This window comes from Salmo trutta, chromosome 19 (assembly GCF_901001165.1).
Source record: "Salmo trutta chromosome 19, fSalTru1.1, whole genome shotgun sequence".
Lineage (NCBI taxonomy): Eukaryota > Metazoa > Chordata > Actinopteri > Salmoniformes > Salmonidae > Salmo > Salmo trutta.
In genome coordinates, this window is record NC_042975.1 from 31,526,943 (window position 1) to 31,549,275 (window position 22,333).

The 22,333-nt window shown below is 46.8% G+C and overlaps 1 protein-coding gene across 12 annotated transcripts in view; it reads left to right on the forward strand.

Annotated features, from left to right (window-relative positions):
• The window catches only part of LOC115154336 (autism susceptibility gene 2 protein), a 477,023-nt gene that overhangs the window by 151,600 nt on the left and 303,090 nt on the right, over positions 1-22,333 (forward strand). Inside the window, exon 1 of one of the 12 annotated variants that reach the window (XM_029700476.1) lies at positions 817-1,012. The exons of the other annotated variants lie outside the window; for them this stretch is intronic. Within the exon in view, the coding sequence (XP_029556336.1) occupies positions 965-1,012 (48 nt within the window). The 5' untranslated portion in view covers positions 817-964. Of the gene's footprint in view, positions 1-816; positions 1,013-22,333 lie in introns of those variants that run through there. 12 annotated transcript variants of the gene reach the window in all.

The following is a 22,333-nucleotide window of genomic DNA, read 5'->3' on the forward strand; positions in this document are numbered from 1 at the left end:
TACGTGGCCATTTTTAGACTTCTTGTACTCTTCCTCCTACCATACAGACAAGACTAGGGGGACTGGGATGTCATAACCAACTGAGTGAATGTTTAAACGGTGTTTGAAGATGGCATACTGGATAGTAGAGCAATTTCAATACCTTTTTTTTAAGAACAAGTCTGTTGAATCAAAGTCCAGTGGTGAAACAAATGTCAAATACACTACTAGAGATCTATGGAGAAATCACAAAGGGCTTCCTTTATAAGAAGAGAACAGCAACTAAAGCAATATAAAAAAAGGGGTTAAATGAGAAAGAGCTCTATACACAGGGCATAACAGAGAGAGCCAAGGAGAGAGAACAAATATGTTGAAGAAAGGGGAGGAATAAAAGAGAGAGAGAGAGAGAGAGCGAGAGAGAGAGACAAAGCGGGGGAAAGCGGGAGGAGAGAGAGAGGCAAAGGAGAGAAAATGGGTTGGGCAGTGAGCAGAGAAGAGGAGGTTACTACAGTAGTGTGTGTAGTCAGAGCCGAGGACGAGGACAACAAGAGGACAGAACACCCTTCTTACTGTCATATGCCAATAGGGATGAACACACAGCTAAAGTCCATTTGAGGAGAACTGCTGTCAGACTGCCAAGCCAGCTACGCCACACACACACACACACACACACACACACACACACACACACACACCACACACACACCACGCCAGAGAGAGAAAGGTTGAGAGAGACGGGAGGAAGCATAGAGGGTAGAAGAGAGGGACAGAGAAAGAGGGAGTGAGAGAGAGAACCAGGAGCAAGCAGAGAGGATAAAGAACAACAGATGCAGGAGAAAGAAGAAACTGGTGTTTTGGCTTTCTTCTAGCTTTGGGACCTTTTGGAGGGTTGCTGTTACTGTTTTTGATTCCTTTAGGAAAAGACTTGACTTGTTCCCTTACCGTCGGCACACTGAGTCAGCCAGGGACAGCAGACGGAGGCAGGATGATCAAGTCCAGTTGGTTCTATGTCAAGTTCAAATACAACGAAAAGGTAAGTCAATGAGCTGTTGATTTCTGCTTTGACTTGCTATTGGCTTCTGGCCAAAAGCTGTGCACTATATAGGGAAAATAGTTTGGGACATGGCCTTAGCTTCTGACCTTCAGCATCTAGCCATAACTTATGTCTCTAATGGGATGTCTGGCACACTTATCAAAACTCTGGCATCGATTTGTTGTTGCTGACAATTCTGTTTTGGCAACCCAGGAGACAGTTATATTTTTAAGTTGCTCATACATTATTGAACATCATGTCTTACCAGTATTTTGAGACCATGAATATTCTATCCTTTTTCCATGTCTCTCTCACGGCTGTGTGGATTTTTAAATGCGGAGTTCAACATATGTCCATACATTTGAAAGTAGGGCTAAATAGGAATATGGTTTATATAATTTTGACCATGGGAATTTTGTCTTGAGATATTTACCATCATGTGTACATAGCTGTACATTGATTGACATGTATTTATTCCTATGGATCCCACTTTCATTCAGTTTCAATCTCTCCCAGCTACAGCTAGGGCTCGACCTTGTCCTGTGGGGGGGCAAGGTGTTGAAGTATTAATGCTGAGGAGTGATACTGTACCATCCCCTGTCCACACTCAGGCTAATGAGATGGACCTGGCAGAAGGTGTGCTTTGCTTATGGATGGGGTTACTGCGTGTGTAAAGAGGGTGCTGTGTGTGTGTATAGAGTTCTCTTGTAGAAACCAAGACCCGAGCCAGGGCCCAGCACTTTGTCAAGCAGCCTGCCGCCTGGCCAGACAAGCAGACAGATAGCCAGCCAGACAGTCAGTGAGTCAGGCAGACGGACAGACTGCTAAGGAAACCAGGCAGTCAGGTTCTCTGAGTTGTGTGAGGTGTCTGCGTGGCTGCAGCATCATCTCCTTACCTAAACTAAGTACTAGGATTGTTCTGCTTGTGTAGGTCCACATTTGTACTCTGACCTTTTAGCGGATGTTTTAATGTACCGGTACTGTTTTTATCCTGCTTGAAGAACCAGTACTTGAGTGTAAGAGTTAGGAAGAGAGTTTTATACAAAGACTAACTTACACACAGAGTATGATGCCTATGCGCTGTTGTATGCCTGTGCTGCTGTAGTCTGACTCAAAATAGCGGTAAGAAAAGTGAAGCTGTGCCATGTGGTCTCATGGGAGCATCTGTTGACACCTGAGGGCTCTGTTTCTGCCTGCTACACAGCTGCCATTTTGTGTCTGCTCTGACCTGCATGGAGGAGGATGTCATGTCTGCCTGTGTAGTAATGGCCTGGTGACCACCATCGCAGTCATCTCCTCTCATCATGGTCCTCTGTAATAATAATAATACTGCATTGAATTATAATGCGCTTTTCATTGAAAAACAATCTCAAAGTGCAACTGTAGCTCAGTTGGTGGCGGTTGCAACGCCAGGGTATTGGGTTTGATTCCCGAGACCACCCGTATGTAAAGTCTATGCATGTGTAACACACAGGATATGAACCTGGGTCTCCCACGGGAGCAACCAACATCTTAGACCATTAGACCAAGAAGAAATCCCCTTTTGGGCTGAGGGCAGACACAGGTTTTGAAGTTCGCAGGTAGAGCTACCTTGTCACGTGACCATAACCAATTCATGTCCGCTACACAAGCATGACTGTAAGTTGCTTTGGATAAAAGTGTCTGCTAAATGGCATATATTATTATTATTACAGCCCTTAGCGCTACACCATAGATAGAACAATGAAACAGATATTTCACCTGATGTATAAGTGTGCAGCATCCGTTTGGCGTTTCCACTCACTACCAAATATGGTGATGAGAGGAAGCTCAGTGGCTGGCAGTGGGAGAAGATGGATTTTGGCCGACATTCGGCACATTTTCTCATCAATGAAATATTTGATCTCCACAAAGTTTTCTGTTTCCAGAACTAGAATCTGTTGCTAACAGTGGACTGTGTTTTGTAGACTTTACCCTTTGCCAACGTTTTTACAAATTGCATTGTTTAGAAGGAGTCGAGGGCAAAATGAGTTATTGCACATGCACACTTCACGGAGTAGGCGTTCCCTAATGGGAATATGCAAATATATGCTAGAATGCGCCAATAGGATCTTACTAGCTCATGCTTGGCTCTGCCCACCTCCTTGCTTGCTCTGCCCACTATGATTAATTTACTCCCATTGACAGGCTCTGGTCTATCTTGAGTTAGTTATAAAAAAATCTTTGGCTACGCTACACAGACTTTGTGTGCGCCACGCTGGAGACGAGTTAAGGGAACCATGACAACCGGATGACTGCATGGAGCTGCGCTAGCCGGGTGGAACAGTGGAAGGATAAGAGTGCAGCTAGCTACTCATTCATTCATTTCCACTCTACCAGCCATCCTTCCATTAGAATCAGAAAAAATATAGTGTGAACATTTTCACTTCACAGTTGATTAAGGAAAGAGGGTGAAATACCATGAACCGAGACGGAAAGAGATGAGATGCTCAGGCTTATGTACTGATATGTATCAGAAATCTTATGAAGAGTAGGAAAAAGGAAATCATGGTTTGACAGATCGCTGGATTGTGGAAATGTCTTATTTAGCTCACTATCGTATCGAGTTTCAATATATAGATCTGAAATATTAGACAATTTCGACAGCCTGTACAATATTTTTGTCTTCCTTTTACCCTGTGTTTTTGCTCTCTATAAACTGTACTGTGCGTGCGTGTGTGTGCGTGCGTGCGTGCGTGTGTGTGCGTGCGTGCGTGTCAGCATGCATTGACTGTTGAAGAAAATACTTTTGCCTTTGCTGCTCCTGGATGTGGCTGTGCTGGCTGTGCTTTCCAAATGCCTGATTGATTGACAACTGGCCTCTCAGCGGTATGTGAATAGGAAGTGACCTTAAACAAGCAGGTTCAGCAGCTCTGTAGTTTGACTGACTGCCTGTTTTCCTTTCCCGGACTCTGACGTGAGTGGGTGGGTGAGTGAGACAGGGACGGAGATACAGAAGACGGGTTAGCTGTTGGCTGCAGTGCTGAGGGGGCCTGAGTGAATGAGATGGTCGTGAGACGAGGGGAGCCGGGGGAGGTGGGGTGGGCTAGCTCCTGGCTGTAGAGCTGAGGGGTCACTCAGACTGGAGAGTGGGTAATTACTACCCCTGTGTGTGGGCTCAGGTCCTGAAGAGAGGAGGAGGAGAGTGGACGGAGGAGAAAGGGAGGATGGAGGAGGGGTAGGAGGTGGGTTACTTTCCGTGCAGTGGAAGGAAGGAGACTATTCTAGCTCTATTCTCTGTGTGGGCTCTTTGTCCTCTCTTTCTCTGTGTGTGTCTTTGAGCTGCTGTTGCCAGTCAGGGCCCAGAAGGTGAGCAGTGAGCATCAGCCCCTTGGACTCACTCACACTGGGCTAATTCAGTGCTACACACACACAGGGCCATGTGTAAATAGTAGGAGCATGGAAAGAGGAGGCCTCTCTCTCTCTCTCCCTTTCTCTCTCTCTCCCTCTCTCTCTCTCTCTCTGTCTAGCCCTCTCTCTCATCTGTTAACATTTTTATTGTGTCTCCACAGAATTTTTTAAGCACACATGTTTCCGCACGGACCCTTTTAAGCGCAGAACACAACACGGAACACAGCTACAGTCAATGCTTGCTCCTTTACATGAAACCCCTTTACATCGCTGAAGACAGGATGCCTCCAGCCAAAATCATGTAACAGTTATGCCCAATATTACCAGAGCTATGGTTTTTATTTCTGCCACAGATTTATGCACATGTTGCGGGCTAGCCTAGCAACCTGATAACTTCAGGATCAATGGAAAGGCCTAAAATGTGCAAACTCTGCACACCCGGGGCAACGGGCCATGCAAAACACACTCACCCAGTGAGAGAGAGAGGGTGTGGGAAGGAGGGAGAGTGTGAAGGCCTGTATGAGTAAAGTTATCTGAACAGTACAGGTGGTTATAGTGTTTTCATAACATTGTTCGGCAAGTTTAAAAGCTCTTTGTTCTTTAGAATGCCTGAAGCTTTAACAATACTTAAAGCTGTGTGTGTGTGTGTGTGTGTGTGTGTGTGTGTGTGTGTGTGTGTGCGCGCACGCTGTGCTCAAGTGTTAAACTTCAAGAACATTCATACGACTACTGAAACATTGGGAGCATTAATAGCTGGATGTTACAGTGACTTCTGTGTGGTTTATGATGAAAATTGCTAGTAAAACATGATTTTGTGCTTCTGTCCTTTACAATCTAATCATAGTATGCCTGTAACTCAATGCACTGTTTTCTAAATGGAAAAAGCTTTCTTTAGGGCCGTATTTGAAATAAAAAAATGTACTACTTAACTAATGGAATTTAAAAAATGAACTAACGCCATTCATTTGATGAATTATTTTAATTGTTTGACAGCCCTATTAAAGACATAATGAGAGAGGTTGTCCCATAATGTCTAGTTAGGAACGATCGCTTTTGTTAGTGCTGTCTTTATTTACGCCAAAGGATATTATAGCTGCCCTTGGTTGGATGATGTTCCTTGTTTGGAGCTTGCTTTATTTATCTCATTTAATCTTTAATACACCTCTTATCCCTCCCTCCCTTTCTCCCATCTTCCCCCTCACTCTCTAGGTGTAATCACATCCCTGAGCTGTTTCATGGATAAGGAAAATGCTTTTACCTACTTGAGAAAATCCTGCGATATGATGGTTCCAACTTTAATATGGATAATTACAGGAATTGTGTCTTGTTTATCCTCCTCTGTATTTACTGCCAGTGTGACAGGCTGTATTAGATGGTTGGAGAATACAGGGAGGTAGAGCATCATAATGACTATAATGACAATAGCAACCGCTAAGTGGGGTGTGGGTTGGAATTATGGGTGAACATTGTCCACATTATGGAGAGACATAGTAGGTACTAGCTCACTGGCTCTCAGGTTTATACTGACCATGGAAGTATAAGCAGTGAAAGAGAAGATCTTGAATTATTGACAGACTTCTTTATTTTTCCAAGTCTGTGATCTATCATCTAACTCCAGTACCTCCTCAGCCTTCAACATCATAGTGCCCTCCAAGCTCATCATTAAGCTCAGGGCCCTGGGTCTGAACCCCGCGCTGTACAACTTGGTCCTGGACTTCCTGGCGGGCTGACCCTAGGTGGTGAAGGTAGGCAACAACACCTCTGCTATGCTGATCCTCAACACGGAGGCACCACAAGGGTGCGTGCTCAGCCCCCTTCTGTACTCCCTGTTCGCCCATGACTGCTTGGCCATGCACGTCTCCAACTCAATCATCAAGTTGGCAGACAACACAACGACAAGACAGCCTACAGGGAGGAGGTGAGGGCCCTGGCAGAGTAGTGCCAGGAAAATAACCTCTCTCTCAATGTCAACAAAAAGAAGGAGCTGATCGTGGACTTCAGGAGACAGCAGAGGGAGAATGCCCCTATCTGGGGCCACAGTGGAGATTGGGAAAAGCTTCAAGTTCCTTGGCGTGCACATCACTGACAACCTGAAATGGTCCATCCACACAGACAGTGTGGTGAAGAAGGCGCAACAGCGCAACAGCGCCTCTTCAACCTCAGGAGGCTGAATAAATTTGTCTTATCCCCTAAAATCCTTGTGAACTTCTACAGATGCACCATTGAGAGCATCCTGTCGGGCTGCATCACTGCCTGGTACGGCAACTGCACCGTCCGCAACCGCAGGGCTCTCCGGAGGGCGGTGTGGTCAGCCCAACACATCACCGTGGGGCACACTGCTTGTCCTCCAGGACATCTACACCACCCGGTGTCACAGGAAGGCCAAGAAGACCACGGCCTGTTCACCCCGCTACCATCTAGAGGGTGGAGACAGTACAGGTGCATCAAGTTGGGACCGAGAGACTGAAAAACAGCTTCTTTCTCCAGGCCATCAGACTGTTAAATAGTCACCACTAGCCGGCCTCTGCACGGTACCCTGCCTTGAACTTTACGCCTTTTTATAACCGTCTACCACCCGGTACTCAACCCTGCACCTGTTGCCCTATGTGCATGTTCATTGAACATTGGTCACTATAATCATATTTACATACTGTTTTACCCACTTTATATGTACTGTATATACTGTATTTTGAGCTTACCAGGTCTGAACAGGCGTGTTCAGGGTGATATGGCCACAAACATATTTTTTTTACCACATTTTCTCCCTTGCCTCATCTCTGCCTCTTCTCAATGGGCTCGGGAGAGGCAAAGTTCGAGTCATGCGTCCTCCGAAACATGACCCGCCTGGCCATCTACTTCTTATCATGTCAGACGGACCAATGTGTCAGAGGAAACACAGTTCAACTGACGACAGCTTGCAGGTGCCCGGCCCTGTCACAAGTAGTCGCTAGAGCACGATGAGCCAAGGAAAGCCCCACCGGCCAAACCTTCCCCTACACCAGATGGTGCTGGGCCAATTGTGCACCATCCTTTGGGGCTCCTGCTCATTGCCGGTTGTGACACAGCCGGGATTGAACCCCAGGTGCTTTTGAACGCTGCACCACCCAGAGCCCCCTATGTATACTGGATTAAATTAAAATAATGTGTCACTGGCCTACACACAATTCCTTTAATGTCAAAGTGGAATTCTGTTTTTAGACATTTTTACAAATGAATTAAAAATTATAATCTGAAATGTCTTGAGTCAATAATTATTCAACTCTTTCTTATGGCAATCCTAAATATGTTCAGGAGTACAAATTTGATTAACAAGTCACATATTAAGTTGCATGGACTCACTCTGTTTGCAATAATAGTGTTTAACATGATTTTTGAATAACTACCTCATCTCTTTATCCTACACATACAATTATCTACCCCACACATACAATTATCTCAGTCGAGCAGTGATTTCCAACACAGATTCAACCATAAAGACCAGGGAGGTTTTTCAATGCTTCGTAAAGAAGGGCACCTATTGGTAGATAGGTAAAAAAAGAAGAAAAGAAAGTAGACATTGAAAATCCCTTTAGGCATGGTGAAGTTATTAATTACATTTTGGATACAGTATCAATACACTCAGTCACTACAAAGATACAGGCATCCTTCCTAACTCAGTTGCCGGAGAGGAAGGAAACCGCTCAGGGATGTCACCATGAGGCCAATGGTGACTTTAAAACAGTTTCAGATAGCTGTGATAGGAAAAAACTGCAGATGGATCAACAACGTTATAGTTACTCCACAATACTAACATAAATGACAGAGTGAAAAGAAGGAAGCCTGTACAGAATAAAAAATACGAAGCGTTAATGAAGCGTTATGTTTGGGGCAAATCCAGCACAACACATCACTGATACCACTCTTCATATTGTCAAGCATGGGGGTGGCTGCACCTTGTCATCGGCAAGGACAAGGGATTTTTTTAGGATAAAAAGCAACGGAATAGAGCTAAGCACAGGCAAAATCTTAGAGGAAAAACTGGTTCAGTCTGCTTTCCAACAGACACTGGGAGATTCAGGACAATAACCTAAAACACAAGGCCAAATATACACTCGAGTTGCTTACCAAGAAGACAGCTAATGTTCCTGAGTGGTTGAGTTACAGTTTTCACTTAAATCTGCATGAAAATCTATGGCAAGAGCTGAAAATGGTTGTCTAGCAATGATCAACAACCAATTTGACAGAGAATTTGAAGAATGATTTAAATAATAATTTGCAAATATTGTACAATCCAGGTGTGCAAAGTTCTTAGAGGCTTGCTCAAAAAGACTCACAGCTGTAATTGCTGCCAAATGTGGTTCTAAAATGTATTGACTCAAGGGTTTGAATGCTTAAGTAAATTAAATATTTATGTATTTATTTTTCAATAAATGTGCAAACATTTCTAAAAACGTTTTCACTTTGTCATTATTGGCTATTGTGTGTAGATGGTTGAGAATGTTATTTTTTTTTATCCATTTAGAATTTATGCTGTAACACAACAAAATGTGGAATAAGTCACTTTCTGAAAGCACTGTAACTACTGCAATACACACCTTTTCTATTCACATAGTGTCCATAATGTCTATACACACCATCATATACATATATATTTATGTTCCGGACTTTGACATTGGTCTTTCTAATATTTATATATTTCTTAATTCCTTTCTTACATTTTGGGGGGATTTATGTGTATTGTTTTGTATTACTGCACCGTTGGAGCTAGGAACATAAGCATTTCGCTACACCATCTTTCACTATAACATCTGCAAAGTATGTGGATGCGACCAATACAATTGTATTTTATTTGATGTAGCATTCAGAATTTTGTTATACTCTTCAGGAATGCAACCCCTCCATTACAACTGGTACTGTGAAGGGCCATTCTCTGCTGTACAACTCATTAGTCAACATGTACAACCCCTCTACATACACAACATTGTCTTCTCCTCAGATAATGAAAGGTTTATCCCAGCCAGTCCACGCTCGGCAGAGTTTAATGACAGTTTATTGGAGCCGTTTTGCCAAGTTTAACTGATTTATGCTTAAAGGCAGAAGAAGTGGTAAGAGGCTTACAGAACTTCTGACCCCTTTCCTCTGTGGTAATTCACACAGCTTTTAAGAAAAGCCACGTACTTAGTTTATACACATTGAAATTCTAGGACCATGTTTCTGACTGCAGGGCAATTCCATGGTAACGGAATTACGCTGGGACTCAGATTTTTCACTTTAAAATGTATACCAAACAAAAAACATTGATTTAAAAGTTTAACCCACCATAGAACTCTATGCACAAGGACTACTTTTAACAATTTCCACTGAACATTTTACAAAAACACATTTACAAGAACTGTGCAGATGCAAAGTTTGGTAACAGAACTAAATTGAGGTAGATTTTACCATAATTATGTTACCGAACTTTGTATCTGCACAGTTTTTCCAGTAAATGTTTAAATGTTCTATTTACTGTGTAAATAGTTCAAAGTAGTCATTGTGCATAGAGTTGTATGGTTTGCTAAACGTTGAAATCAATGGTTTTTGTTTGGCATATATTGTAAAGTGAAAAATCGGAGTATCAGCGTATTTCTGTTACTACGGAATTGCCATGCAGCTAGCCAAGGGGATTACTGTTAACCCAGAGTGGTGCAGATGTTTCAAAGGCTGTACTGTGCAGCACACAGTGAGGAAGCATTGCACATTGCCTGTAAACATCTGTCGAACAATAGGCCTTACCACACTACTGATAACATAAGCTCAGGGAGGGAACAGCATTTACTAGAAACGATGCAGATTTTTTACAGTTGAGCGAACTGGATTTAAGGATTTAGTTTTTTATTCATTTTTCTAATTAAGTGATAAAAATAGGTTTAGGATGGTAACTTACAGTAGATCCCTTCAGTAGTCTTTAATGTTCACCCAAGCTCTATCGTCAGAGAATTGTTATTCTATGTTATTCTACCTTATTGTGGCTGATTAGCGTTGTCAGTATTGGACAATATCTGCTATCAAATTCATACTGTATAGCTCTTAATCACAGCAGACATTACAGGAATGAAGTGTCTCTGGGCATTGATTTCTTTCATAATATGACAAACTTGTCTCAACTTCAAGTTCATAGCTAGCAGCAGCCTTCAGTGCAAATGACAACGACTGTCTCCCTAAGTGAGTACTGAACCACACTAGGAGGTTAAGTCAGACCATGTTTGGTAATGCTGGTGTCCTCTCATCCACTTCTCTGCCATGCTGTGGGCCTGTCTGCCTGAAAAGGTTACTATAAGCTTCACTCCGTTGATCTACGTGGGCGTGTAGGTGGAATGGGATTTTTGGAGCAGCAGACACTTTTTGTTAACATGATATCCTCACCGGTCCTACTCCTATTCACAACTGGGCGATAGCGTTTTTTTTTTTGTAATTTCATTTTGTGAAAGCAAGGAACAGTCACCTTCCCTTGCTAGTAGTAGCTAGCTGGCAGCCTGGCTAGCTGGCTTTTGCCTGGCTAAAAACATAGCAAGCAAGCTAGATTTTTTAGCTTCCCACGTGAAATAATTTGATTTATAATAGAAGAAATTTGCCATGGCAAATATTCTTATACTTGCCGGTGTAACCTAAAACATTATCCTAGTTTGATATGCTGCTTGTGAATTCATTCCGATATCAGCTAAAAATAAAACGTCATCATGTTTTGGTCCCAGAGAACAAAGCACATGACTAGCTAGTTGGCTACAGCAGGTTCTGTCATTTCACAATAGCTTGGAATCACTAGTTATTACTTCTAAACAAAATACCTTTCTGGTTGGTTTACTGTTTGAACAGTCGCTGAGATTATATTTGGTTATCAATGCAGAATAAGCTACTTTGATGAATAGTTTATATAGCCTATAGATCAGATCACAGAACCAAGCTACAACGCTGCTCCCACGGCTACGGAAGGAATGATACATTGCAACAGAAACAACATTACAACAGAACGGCTGTGCTGTAACAGGACACTGACTGACACTCTCTAGTCTCTCTCTCTCTCTGTTTCTAGTGGAGAGTGGATGGGCTGAATGTGGATTACTGAGTAATGACAGAGCTGAGAGTGGCTGGATCCTCAGTGCAGCCAACAGAGACAAGGGCTTAGAGAGAATGGCAGGGTGATTGACAGCCAGCCCAGCCAACCGGGAATGGCCAGTACCTCTAACGGCCTGCTACATCTCTCCTTTCATGACCACTAATCTGCACGTTTATAGTCTATATCTATATAATATCATGTGTGCTGTCCTTATGTGACTGTTTCAAATCATAGAACAATTGCTTTATTCAGCCCTTTTTGGACCAATGCTTTCACCTTTAAACCTGATATAAAATGTTTTAAATGGTTGTGCCCGCTGTAGTGAAGGTGTATGCCAGGTAGAGAGGGAGTACTCCGTTCCGTCTTTTCAAAAGGTCCCGGTTTTGAAGATCATTACAGTGAAATTCCCATTGGAATGGCTGGTCCACTGGCTGTCTGCTGCTGGGTCCTGGGCTAAGCTCAGCTCAGCTCCGGTTTCTCCCTGACTCGGCACTGGGATGGTTCCCATAGTTTAGCTGCCTTCTGACCCTGCATGGGCAGACCCTTGTACCCAGGCTCAATGAGCCCTCTGTAGTCTCAGAAAACACACGTTGGTAAGCAAGCATGCGCGGACATACACACACACACACACACACACACACAGGGTCACATCGCACACCCTGGCAGGCAATCAGAATGCTGCAGATCAGTGTGAGGATAGATCACATGCTCACAGACTGCTCGGGTAGGGAGGGCTCACAATCACTTTTTGTCTGAATGAAAACTTGTGTAACTGTCTGGCAATAGCTGGCTATGCTAGCATTGTCCGGAAGAACTATCCTATGCTTTTCTCTGCCGCCCTGAATCAGTCACACACACACAGATATATCCATACATAACTGCTTTCCTTCAAGAAGGTCCTATGAAGAATGACATTGTTGCTTAAGATTGCATCAAGTTGCTTTTCATGCATCATGCCAACTTAATCATGTCCATAGACTGCAACAAAGTCAGAAATAACCCCTAAACCTTTCCCAAAGTAAAATAGAAGGAGAGAGAAGAGGTGGATGGAGTGAGTGAATAGAGAGAGAGAGAGAGAGAGAGAGAGAGAGAGAGAGGTGGATGGAGGGAGTGAAGAGAGAGAAAGAGTCAGATAGAGGAGAGTGTGCAATATATCAAAGCAAGGGAGCCATCTGTCAGCTTGGCCATTAAACAGCTGGTGGAGGAGATGCAAGATGTCTGAACAGAGACTGACAAGATGGGAGATGACAGGAAACAGATTCCCTTTTATTTTTCTTCTTCCCTCTCTCTCTGTGGAACGGCGGAGGAAACGGACCGTCGTCCGTCTGTGTGCTGTGAACGCTCCCTCCAGATGCTACTACCTCTCCTCTCCTCCCCCCTTTTCCTTCCTTCCCTCCCTGCCCTCTCCTCTTACATGTTGTTGTTGATGTCATTGAAACATCCCATAATCCCTGTGGCACTGTCAGCCTGAGAGAGTGACATTCATTCGTTTGTTGTTTTAGTGAGTTTTGTTGGGTTTTGTTTGTAGTCTTCAGAGTGTACCGTCACTTGGCACCTTTACTCATGCAGATGTTCTGGTGTCTGTCCTGTTGTTTCTATGGTGACTTAGTGTGCTGTTTCTTCCCTTATTATTGGGTCAGGATGACAGTAGAAAGCAGAGTCTTAAGGTGTAGAGTCCACTATTACGTGTTGATGGAGATAGTTATTTTTATGGGATTGTTTTGCAGCCTCAGATCACAGTGCATATGGCCTGGATTATTTAGCTGGGATAATGGACCCACTGCTGATCATGTGGATACAAATCTCTGCCTGCTGTTCATTTCATTCAAACATATGAAAATAAGGAATCTGAGTTGGTGTTTAGTTAGTTTTAAAAATGAGTACTTGGTCTAATGTTAATTAGTGTTCTATCATACCCTTGTTAGTTCTCTGCTATCCTTAGCTATTCCCCAATACCCCTTTGTGTTAATGTGAACCGGGGGGGGGTTCTAAATAGGGCAACAGTGCACAAGGGTCTGGTTGACATCATTAAGCACATGTTCTGCTGGCTTAAAGCCGTTGAAATGCTCATTCCTCCTCTCTCTCTCCCTCCCTCCCTCTCTCCCTCCACAGCACAGTGTAATGTGTGATCTCCATGACATTGGGCAGTGTAATACCATAATGGCCCTAATTGTCTAATCACTTTCATATGTGGCTGTGGCCCCTTCCACATGACAGGGCCAGCCTAATAAACAGTGATTACACTCAGCTGGAACCATCGCAGTCACCCGCAGGGGACGGCCTGTTTTTCTTTCCTTCTTTCTCTCTCTCTTTCATTTTGATGGTGAGCGGAGAAAGAAGGGCAGCTGCTGAGGCTGCGAAAGGTCACTCCGTAGTTTGCGGCACATGTGAGCGAGGGAAAGAGCGAGCGGAAAGACAGAGAGAGGGAGAGAGCGAGAAAGACAGATCGAGCGGGGAGAAAAAGAGAGAGAGGAGGTGAGAGGGACAGAGAGAGGAAAGGGAAGGAGAGGGCGGGAGCAAGAGGAAGAAATAGAGGGAGAGAATGAATGGAGCAGACGAGATGAGCTGTCATCTTCAGAGCTTCTCTCCCGGCTGTCAGATTGACAGGCCGCCTGGACACCTCACTCTCTGTGGAACAAGAACTTGACAAGACAAGCAGGAGCTGTCACTTCTCCACCAGGCCCTCTGTCTCTCTCCCTCACCCTCTCTCTCTCTCTCCTTCTTTCCCTCTCCCCGTTCTCTCTCTCTGTCTATCTCCCTCTTTCTTTCTTTCTCTCTCTCTCTTTCTCTCTTCCTTTCTCTCTTTCAATCTCTCTCTTGCTCTCTCTCTCTCTTTCTCTTTGTGTGTCTTTCTCTCTCTCTGTCTCTCCGTATCGCTCTCCTCATGTGTCTGGGTAAGGGGACTGGAGGTGGAGAGGGTACATATGTGTTTGTGTTTGTAGTTTCATGTTTTATGTTTTATGCACCCTAGTATTGGAATGAACCGGGGTGAACCACTCATTTCACAGCTCCCAATGGACTAGAAGGGATGTTTGTGTGTTTGAGTTTCTGTGGTGGTGGTGGTGGGGGGCATAGCCGGGTGTGTGTGCTCCCTATATCAGCTGAGAAACAAGACTGCTCTTCTTCAGTCTCTGATAACATACCCCCTATTCCTTATTCATTATTCAACCCTCCCCCCCAAGCAGCATAAATATAATAAGGTTAAGAATCGCCATGAACCGCGTCTCGGCGGATCAAGAGGGGGAGAGGCAGGATGTCGGCCTTTATCTGCGCTACATCTTTTATTAATTGAGAGTGCTAGCGAGTCTCCTCGTGATCATTAATGCATGCAATGTGGAATAACGTATTTACATGTTCCCATGCATTATGCATGGCTAGGGAGGGGGCCGACATGTTGTGTAGTAGAGGACCCTGTGTTCTCTCTCTGTGTGTGTGGAGGCATGCGTGTGCACTTGTGTGTGTGTGTGAATGTGTGTGTGAATGTGTATCAGTCAGCTGATTTAGACTCAGCCCTGCTAACTTCACTACCTGCCAGGACTCTCCTGTCCTCTACTGGAGAGTGAGAGTGAGGAGAAAATGTTGGACAACAAATGATGTTCCCTAGGTTGAACTCAGTACAGGGGCACTGAGGGTTCTACTGTCAATACGACTGGGGAGATTAGTTTCCACCCCCCTCTATGGAGCTATTCTGTATCTGTATGTCTGCATCCGAAGTGGCACCCTATTCACTATGGACCCTGGCCAAAAGTAGTGCACTAAATAGGGAATAGGGTGCCATTTGGGATGCATCCTATGTGTTTGTGACAAAGCAGTTCCTGTAAGCACAGTTAACCTTGTATATATGTTATATATTATATAGAAGTGTTACCCTGTAACCCCCCCCCCATAAGGTATATTTCCCTCTGCTGCTGACATCCAGTATTCATGTTCTCCCAGATACATTAGCTGGGAGCATTTCGCCCGGCCCATTGCTCTCACACTGCCTGACAGCTTGTTGAAATTCGATGCAGCTGAGCGAAAACATTACCATCCAACAGAGATCAGTAACTGGAAGAAACACACATAGTCTAGACGAGAGTAAAAGTCGTTTTTCACAGTGCTGGTGATTGATCAGGCTAATGTATAGCTCCCTATAGGCCAATTCCACCTCCAAGATCAATCTCTGACTCAATTGTGCCTGTAGTGCTAGTGTGCATTTCCATATACTCAGTATTCACAGAGTACAGTTCATATAACGGAACCTTTCTTTAACCAAACCTCTCTCTGTCTTAACTCGTGCTTTGCTTATCTCTCTCTCTCTCTCTCTCCAACCCAGGTTTCCCAGTAGTATTGATCAGAGACTGGCCCACCATAACCAAGTCAATGAGGGAGTGCTGTGCTGTAATGTGTCTGTAGTAGTTGTAGTAGCGACAGACAGACAGACACACACACACACACACACACAGTGTGCATTGTGCTGCCTAGCATGAGAACGGAAAAAGGCTCAGTAATTTGAATTGATCCGGTTACAACTTAATTAATCACAGGGGTTAGTTCACTGGTACCTCTCACGGTACACAGACCTACCCTGTTGGAGCTGTGTGAGCGTGTGCGTGTGTGTATTGCAAAAATAATTGGCTAGGAGCAGTCTGTAGGTCTCTTTTTGGTTTATTTTATGTTAGAGAAAAAACTAATTTAGCCTTGCCCTCTCTCCCTATCTACAAATGTGTGTGTGTGTGTGTGTGTATCATATTGTATCTAGTTGCAGGCGTGTATGCTCACTTGTATGCCTGTTCATCCATGTATGCCTCATAGAGGGAAAATGAAAAGTGAGAGGAGCAGAGATGTTGTGTTCTCTCTTTCTCTCTATCTTGTATTCATCCTTAAGTGCACTGGAGTGTGTTGTTGTGTGTCTAGCAGCATCACCTTCATATAGAGAGGAAAACAAAGGCGTTGGGCCCATTCTGCAGGGCCTGATTGTAGTCATCATGATGCAGAGCCTGATTGTAGTCATCATGATGCAGGGCCTCGCCTCCCTCTCCTCCCTCTCATCCCTCTTCTCCCTCTCCTCCCTGTCCTCCCTCTCCTCCCTCTCATCCCTCTTCTCCCTCTCCTCCCTCTCATCCCTCTTCTCCCTCTCCTCCCTGTCCTCCCTGTCCTCCCTCCTCCTCCCTCTTCTCCCTGTCCTCCCTCTTCTCCCTGTCCTCCCTCTTCTACCTCTCCTCCCTCTTCTCCATCTTCTCCCTATCCTCCCTCTTCCCCCTCTCCTCCCTCTTCTCCCTCTCCTCCCTGTCCTCCCTCTTCTCCCTTTTAATCCCTCTCCTCCCTGTCCTCCCTCTCCTCCCTGTCCTCCCTCTTCTCCCTCTCCTCCCTGTCCTCCCTCTCCTCCCTGTCCTCCCTCTCCTCCCTGTCCTCCCTCTCCTCCCTGTCCTCCCTCTTCTCCCCCTCCTCCCTCTTCTCCCTGTCCTCCGTCTTCCCCCCTCCTCCCTCTTCTCCCTATCCTCCCTCTTCTCCCTCTCCTCCCCCTTCTCCCTCTCCTCCCTGTCCTCCCTCTCCTCCCTCTCCTCCCTCTTCTCCCTGTCCTCCGTCTTCCCCCTTCCTCCCTCTTCTCCCTCTCCTCCCTGTCCTCCCTCTTCTCCCTTTTAATCCCTCTCCTCCCTGTCCTCCCTCTCCTCCCTGTCCTCCCTTTTCTCCCCCTCCTCCCTCTTCTCCCTATCCTCCGTCTTCCCCCCTCCTCCCTCTCCTCCCTATCCTCCCTCTTCTCCCTCTCCTCCCCCTTCTCCCTCTCCTCCCTCTCCTCCCTCTCCTCCCTCTCCTCCCTCTTCTCCCTCTCCTCCCTCTCCTACCTCTTCTCCCTCTCCTCCCTCTTCTCCCTCTCCTCCCTCTCCTCCCTGTCCTCCCTCTTCTCCCTTTCCTCCCTCTCCTCCCTCTTCTCCCTCTTCTCCCTCTTCTTCCTCTTCTCCCTGTCCTCCCTGTCCTCCCTCTTCTCTTTCTTCTCCCTCTTCTCCCTCTCCTCCCCCTTCTCCCCCTCCTCCCTGTCCTCCCTCTCCTCCCTGTCCTCCCTCTTCTCCCCCTCCTCCCTCTTCTCCCTGTCCTCCGTCTTCTCCCTCTCCTCCCTCTTCTCCCTATCCTCCCTCTTCTCCCTCCTCCCTCTCCTCCCTCTCCTCCCTCTCCTCCCGCTCCTCCCTCTTCTCCCTGTCCTCCCTCTTCTCCCTCTTCTCCCTCTCCTCCCTCTTCTCCCTTTCCTCCCTCTTCTCCCTCTCCTCCCTGTCCTCCCTCTCCTCCCTGTCATCCCTGTCCTCCCTCTTCTCCCTGTCCTCCCTCTCTTCCCTCTTCTCCCTCTCCTCCCTGTCCTCCCCCTCCTCCCTGTCCTCCCCCTCCTCCCCGTCCTCCCTCTTCTCCCTCTCCTCCCCCTTCTCCCCCTCCTCCCTCTTCTCCCGCTCCTCCCTCTTCTCCCTCTTCTCCCTCTCCTGCCTCTTCTCCCTCTCCTCCCTCTCCTCCCTCTCCTCCCCCTTCTCCCTCTCCTCCCTCTTCTCCCTGTCCTCCCTCTCCTCCCTCTCCTCCCTCTCCTCCCTCTCCTCCCCCTTCTCCCTCTCCTCCCTCTTCTCCCTGTCCTCCCTCTCCTCCCTCTCCTCCCTCTTTGCCCTCTTCTCCCTCTCCTCCCTCTTCTCCCTCTCCTCCCTCTCCTCCCTCTCCGCCCTCTCCGCCCTCTTCTCCCTCTCTTCCCTCTTCTCCCTCTCCTCCCTGTCCTCCCTCTCCTCCCTGTCCTCCCTGTCCTCCCTGTCCTCCCTGTCCTCCCTCTTCTCCCTGTCCTCCCTCTCTTCCCTCTCTTCCCTCTTCTCCCTCTCCTCCCTGTCCTCCCCCTCCTCCCCGTCCTCCCTGTCCTCCCTCTCCTCCCTCTCTGCCCTCTTCTCCCTCTCCTCCCGCTTCTCCCTCTCCTCCCTCTCCGCCCTCTCCGCCCTCTTCTCCCTCTCTTCCCTCTTCTCCCTGTCCTCCCTCTCCTCCCTCTCCTCCCTCTTTGCCCTCTTCTCCCTCTCCTCCCTCTCCTCCCTCTCCGCCCTCTCCGCCCTCTTCTCCCTCTCTTCCCTCTTCTCCCTCTCCTCCCTGTCCTCCCTCTCCTCCCTGTCCTCCCTCTCCTCCCTGTCCTCCCTGTCCTCCCTCTCCTCCCTGTCCTCCCTGTCCTCCCTCTTCTCCCTGTCCTCCCTCTCTTCCCTCTCTTCCCTCTTCTCCCTCTCCTCCCTGTCCTCCCCCTCCTCCCCGTCCTCCCTGTCCTCCCTCTCCTCCCTCTTTGCCCTCTTCTCCCTCTCCTCCCTCTTCTCCCTCTCCGCCCTCTCCGCCCTCTCCGCCCTCTTCTCCCTCTCTTCCCTCTTCTCCCTCTCCTCCCTGTCCTCCCTCTCCTCCCTGTCCTCCCTGTCCTCCCTGTCCTCCCTGTCCTCCCTCTTCTCCCTGTCCTCCCTCTCTTCCCTCTCTTCCCTCTTCTCCCTCTCCTCCCTGTCCTCCCCCTCCTCCCCGTCCTCCCTGTCCTCCCTCTCCTCCCTCTCTGCCCTCTTCTCCCTCTCCTCCCTCTTCTCCCTCTTCTCCCTCTCCTCCCTGTCCTCCCTCTCCTCCCTGTCCTCCCTCTTCTCCCTGTCCTCCCTCTCTTCCCTCTCTTCCCTCTTCTTCCTCTCCTCCTTGTCCTCCCCCTCCTCCCTCTCCTCCCTCTCCTCCCCTCCAGGGAGCTCAACTCGTAAAGCACCACTGCTGCGCCGCTCTTCTGTTTTTAATAACAATTATCTAAAATCGCTGCAATTAGCCTAAAGCTATAAGGGGATGGAGAGCAGGAGGAGAGGAGCGACTGAGGAAATGAAGGGAGGGAGGACGAGAGAGAAGGAGAGAGAGACAGCGAGGGATAAGAGGGAGGCAGAGAGAGAGAAAGAGAAGGAGGGAGAGTGGGTGAGAGGAGTCTCAGATTCAGTGAACCTCAGAATGTCAGATCGTCTTTCACATGGAAAATTCAAGAGGACCTTTGTGTTCATCAATTATTAGCGCTGAAAGTTAAAGAGGTCCATTGTGTTTTTTTAATCAGAGTTATATGGGGAATCTTTTGAAAGTTCCCAGCCTGGCCCCAGGCTACAAGCTGAAGTAACTTCCAGGGTCCTCTCTTCCTCCTCCCCTCCTCCTTCATGGTGTGCTGCAGCTCAACACAATTCTATTCCAGCAGAAGCCCATGAAGGCAAGTAAGGCATTTAAACTGCAGAACTGGCTAAATAACAGGTTAAGTTCATCTCTGTAAATGCAGTATCTATCTATATGGTTTTATCTTTGGTGTTTTTTCTTCTAGTGTGCAAGCAGTTAACTGAATGTGAGGCGTGGAGATGGGGCCAGTTTAAGGTCCTGTGCTGCAGACTGCAGTATGTCCTTGAAAGAGACAGACTGTGACTGTGCCAGGGGCTACAGTCCGGTCTCATCTGCCATGTGGCACTGCATCGCCAATCTGGGCACCGTGTACATTAGTGTATTTTGGAGGGGGGGTAGACAGTGTTTATATCACAATCTGTGGAATACATTTTAAGTAGACATACAAATAGACAGACAGACAGACCGATGCACACACACTTTTTCACCCACAGGCAGAAGCAAGGAGCAACCCAGCAGACCTTGATTCTATTCAAATGCACAAGCTACATAACACAACCATTATGGGCTAGTTGTACTGCCTTTCACCCGTCAACGTCACTTTACTGCCCGCTCCTTTAACGCCTCTAGCTCTGCCCTCTCCTTTAACGCCTCTAGCTCTGCCCTCTCCTTTAACGCCTCTAGCTCTGCCCTCTCCTTAAACGCCTCTAGCTCTGCCCTCTCCTTTAACGACTCTAGCTCTGCCCTCTCCTTTAACGCCTCTAGCTCTGCCCTCTCCTTAAACGCCTCTAGCTCTGCCCTCTCCTTTAACGCCTCTAGCTCTGCCCTCTCCTTTAACGCCTCTAGCTCTGCCCACTCCTTTAACGCCTCTAGCTCTGCCCTCTCCTTTAACGCCTCTAGCTCTGCCCTCTCCTTTAACGCCTCTAGCTCTGCCCTCTCCTTTAACGCCTCTAGCTCTGCCCTCTCCTTTAACGCCTCTAGCTCTGCCCTCTCCTTTAACGCCTCTAGCTCTGCCCTCTCCTTTAACGCCTCTAGCTCTGCCCGCTCCTTTAACGCCTCTAGCTCTGCCCTCTCCTTTAACGCCTCTAGCTCTGCCCTCTCCTTTAACGCCTCTAGCTCTGCCCTCTCCTTTAACGCCTCTAGCTCTGCCCTCTTCTTTAACGCCTCTAGCTCTGCCCTCTCATTTAACGCCTCTAGCTCTGCCCTCTCCTTTAACGCCTCTAGCTCTGCCCTCTCCTTTAACGCCTCTAGCTCTGCCCTCTCCTTTAATGCCTCTAGCTCTGCCCTCTCATTTAATGCCTCTAGCTCTGCCCTCTCCTTTAATGCCTCTAGCTCTGCCCTCTCCTTTAATGCCTCTAGCTCTGCCCTCTCCTTTAATGCCTCTAGCTCTGCCCTCCCCTTTAATGCCTCTAGCTCTGCCCTCTCCTTTAATGCCTCTAGCTCTGCCCTCCCCTTTAATGCCTCGAGCTCTGCCCTCTCTGTTGGAGAAGTCCTAATGAAAAACACACTATACTTAGCACACACAAAGCCTATGGGACTGTGTGCATGTGTTTGCGTGGGTGTAAACTATGTAGTACTACCCTACAGCATATATAGAAGCATGACATAAGTTCACCTGCTGACCTTTGTGTTTGTCAGCTAGTTCAGAGCAAAAGAGCAAGTCGACACATTACAGTTCTTAGCACAGGGTTGTCATGGAATAATAATATCAGCCTGTTCACTGTGGTACATTACATCTCCTCATTCACACAGTGGAGCTGAGTCATCAGGTTAGACACAGTCACTTACGATTGGAATGTCATTGTATTATATCAGTATGCCATAAGAGCATGTCTTATGTTACTATGACCCCTGGCGTTTGGTTGCTTTTTCTTTATTTGAAATAAAGGTTGTCCAATGTCTTCCGTTTTAATAATATACTAACAATGCTATTATACTTTTGATTTGATTTTGTTTATTTGCATGATATTATAATTCTACTAAGCACACCAATAAATGAAATGCCATGCAGGTTGTGATTAAAGAAGGGCTTGTCAGAGAATAGTTTATTACTCCCCATTTCACTCATTATTCTCTAACCTCTGTCCTCTAACCTCTGTTCCTCTAATCTCAAATCTCTGTCCTCTAACCTCTAATCTCTGTCCTCTGTCCTCTAACCTCTAATCTCTGTCCTCTAACCTCTGTCCTCTAACCTCTGTCCTCTAACCTCTGTCCTCTGTCCTCTAACCTCTGTCCTCTAACCTCTGTCCTCTAAACTCTAATCTCTGCCCTCTAAACTCTAATCTCTGTCCTCTAACCTCTAATCTCTGTCCTCTAACCTCTGTCCTCTAACCTCTGTCCTCTAACCTCTAACCTCTGACCTCTAACCTCAGTCCTCTAACCTCAGTCCTCTAACCTCAGTCCTCTAACCTCAGTCCTCTAACCTCTGTCCTCTAACCTCTGTCCTCTAACCTCTGTCCTCTGTCCTCTGTCCTCTAACCTCTGTCCTCTTACTTCTGTCCTCTGTCCTCTATTGCGGTCATAGTCATTGCGCGGCTTGCAGCAATAATCTTAAAGAATGTGTTGTTTTTCTGTCAGCCAAATGTGCGGCTTACTTCATAGAACCGTGGTTACGTGAGTAACCTTATTAGCGGCTGAGACAAACAGAGCAGTAATAGCGTTTCTAGTGCTTCTGGCGCATCTTGAAAACGTTTTCTTCCTACAAATGTGCAGGCCTTGATAGAAGGGAGAGTGATGAATCTGCACAGAATAACTGAGAGAAGTGAATTGATTCTCCACACACG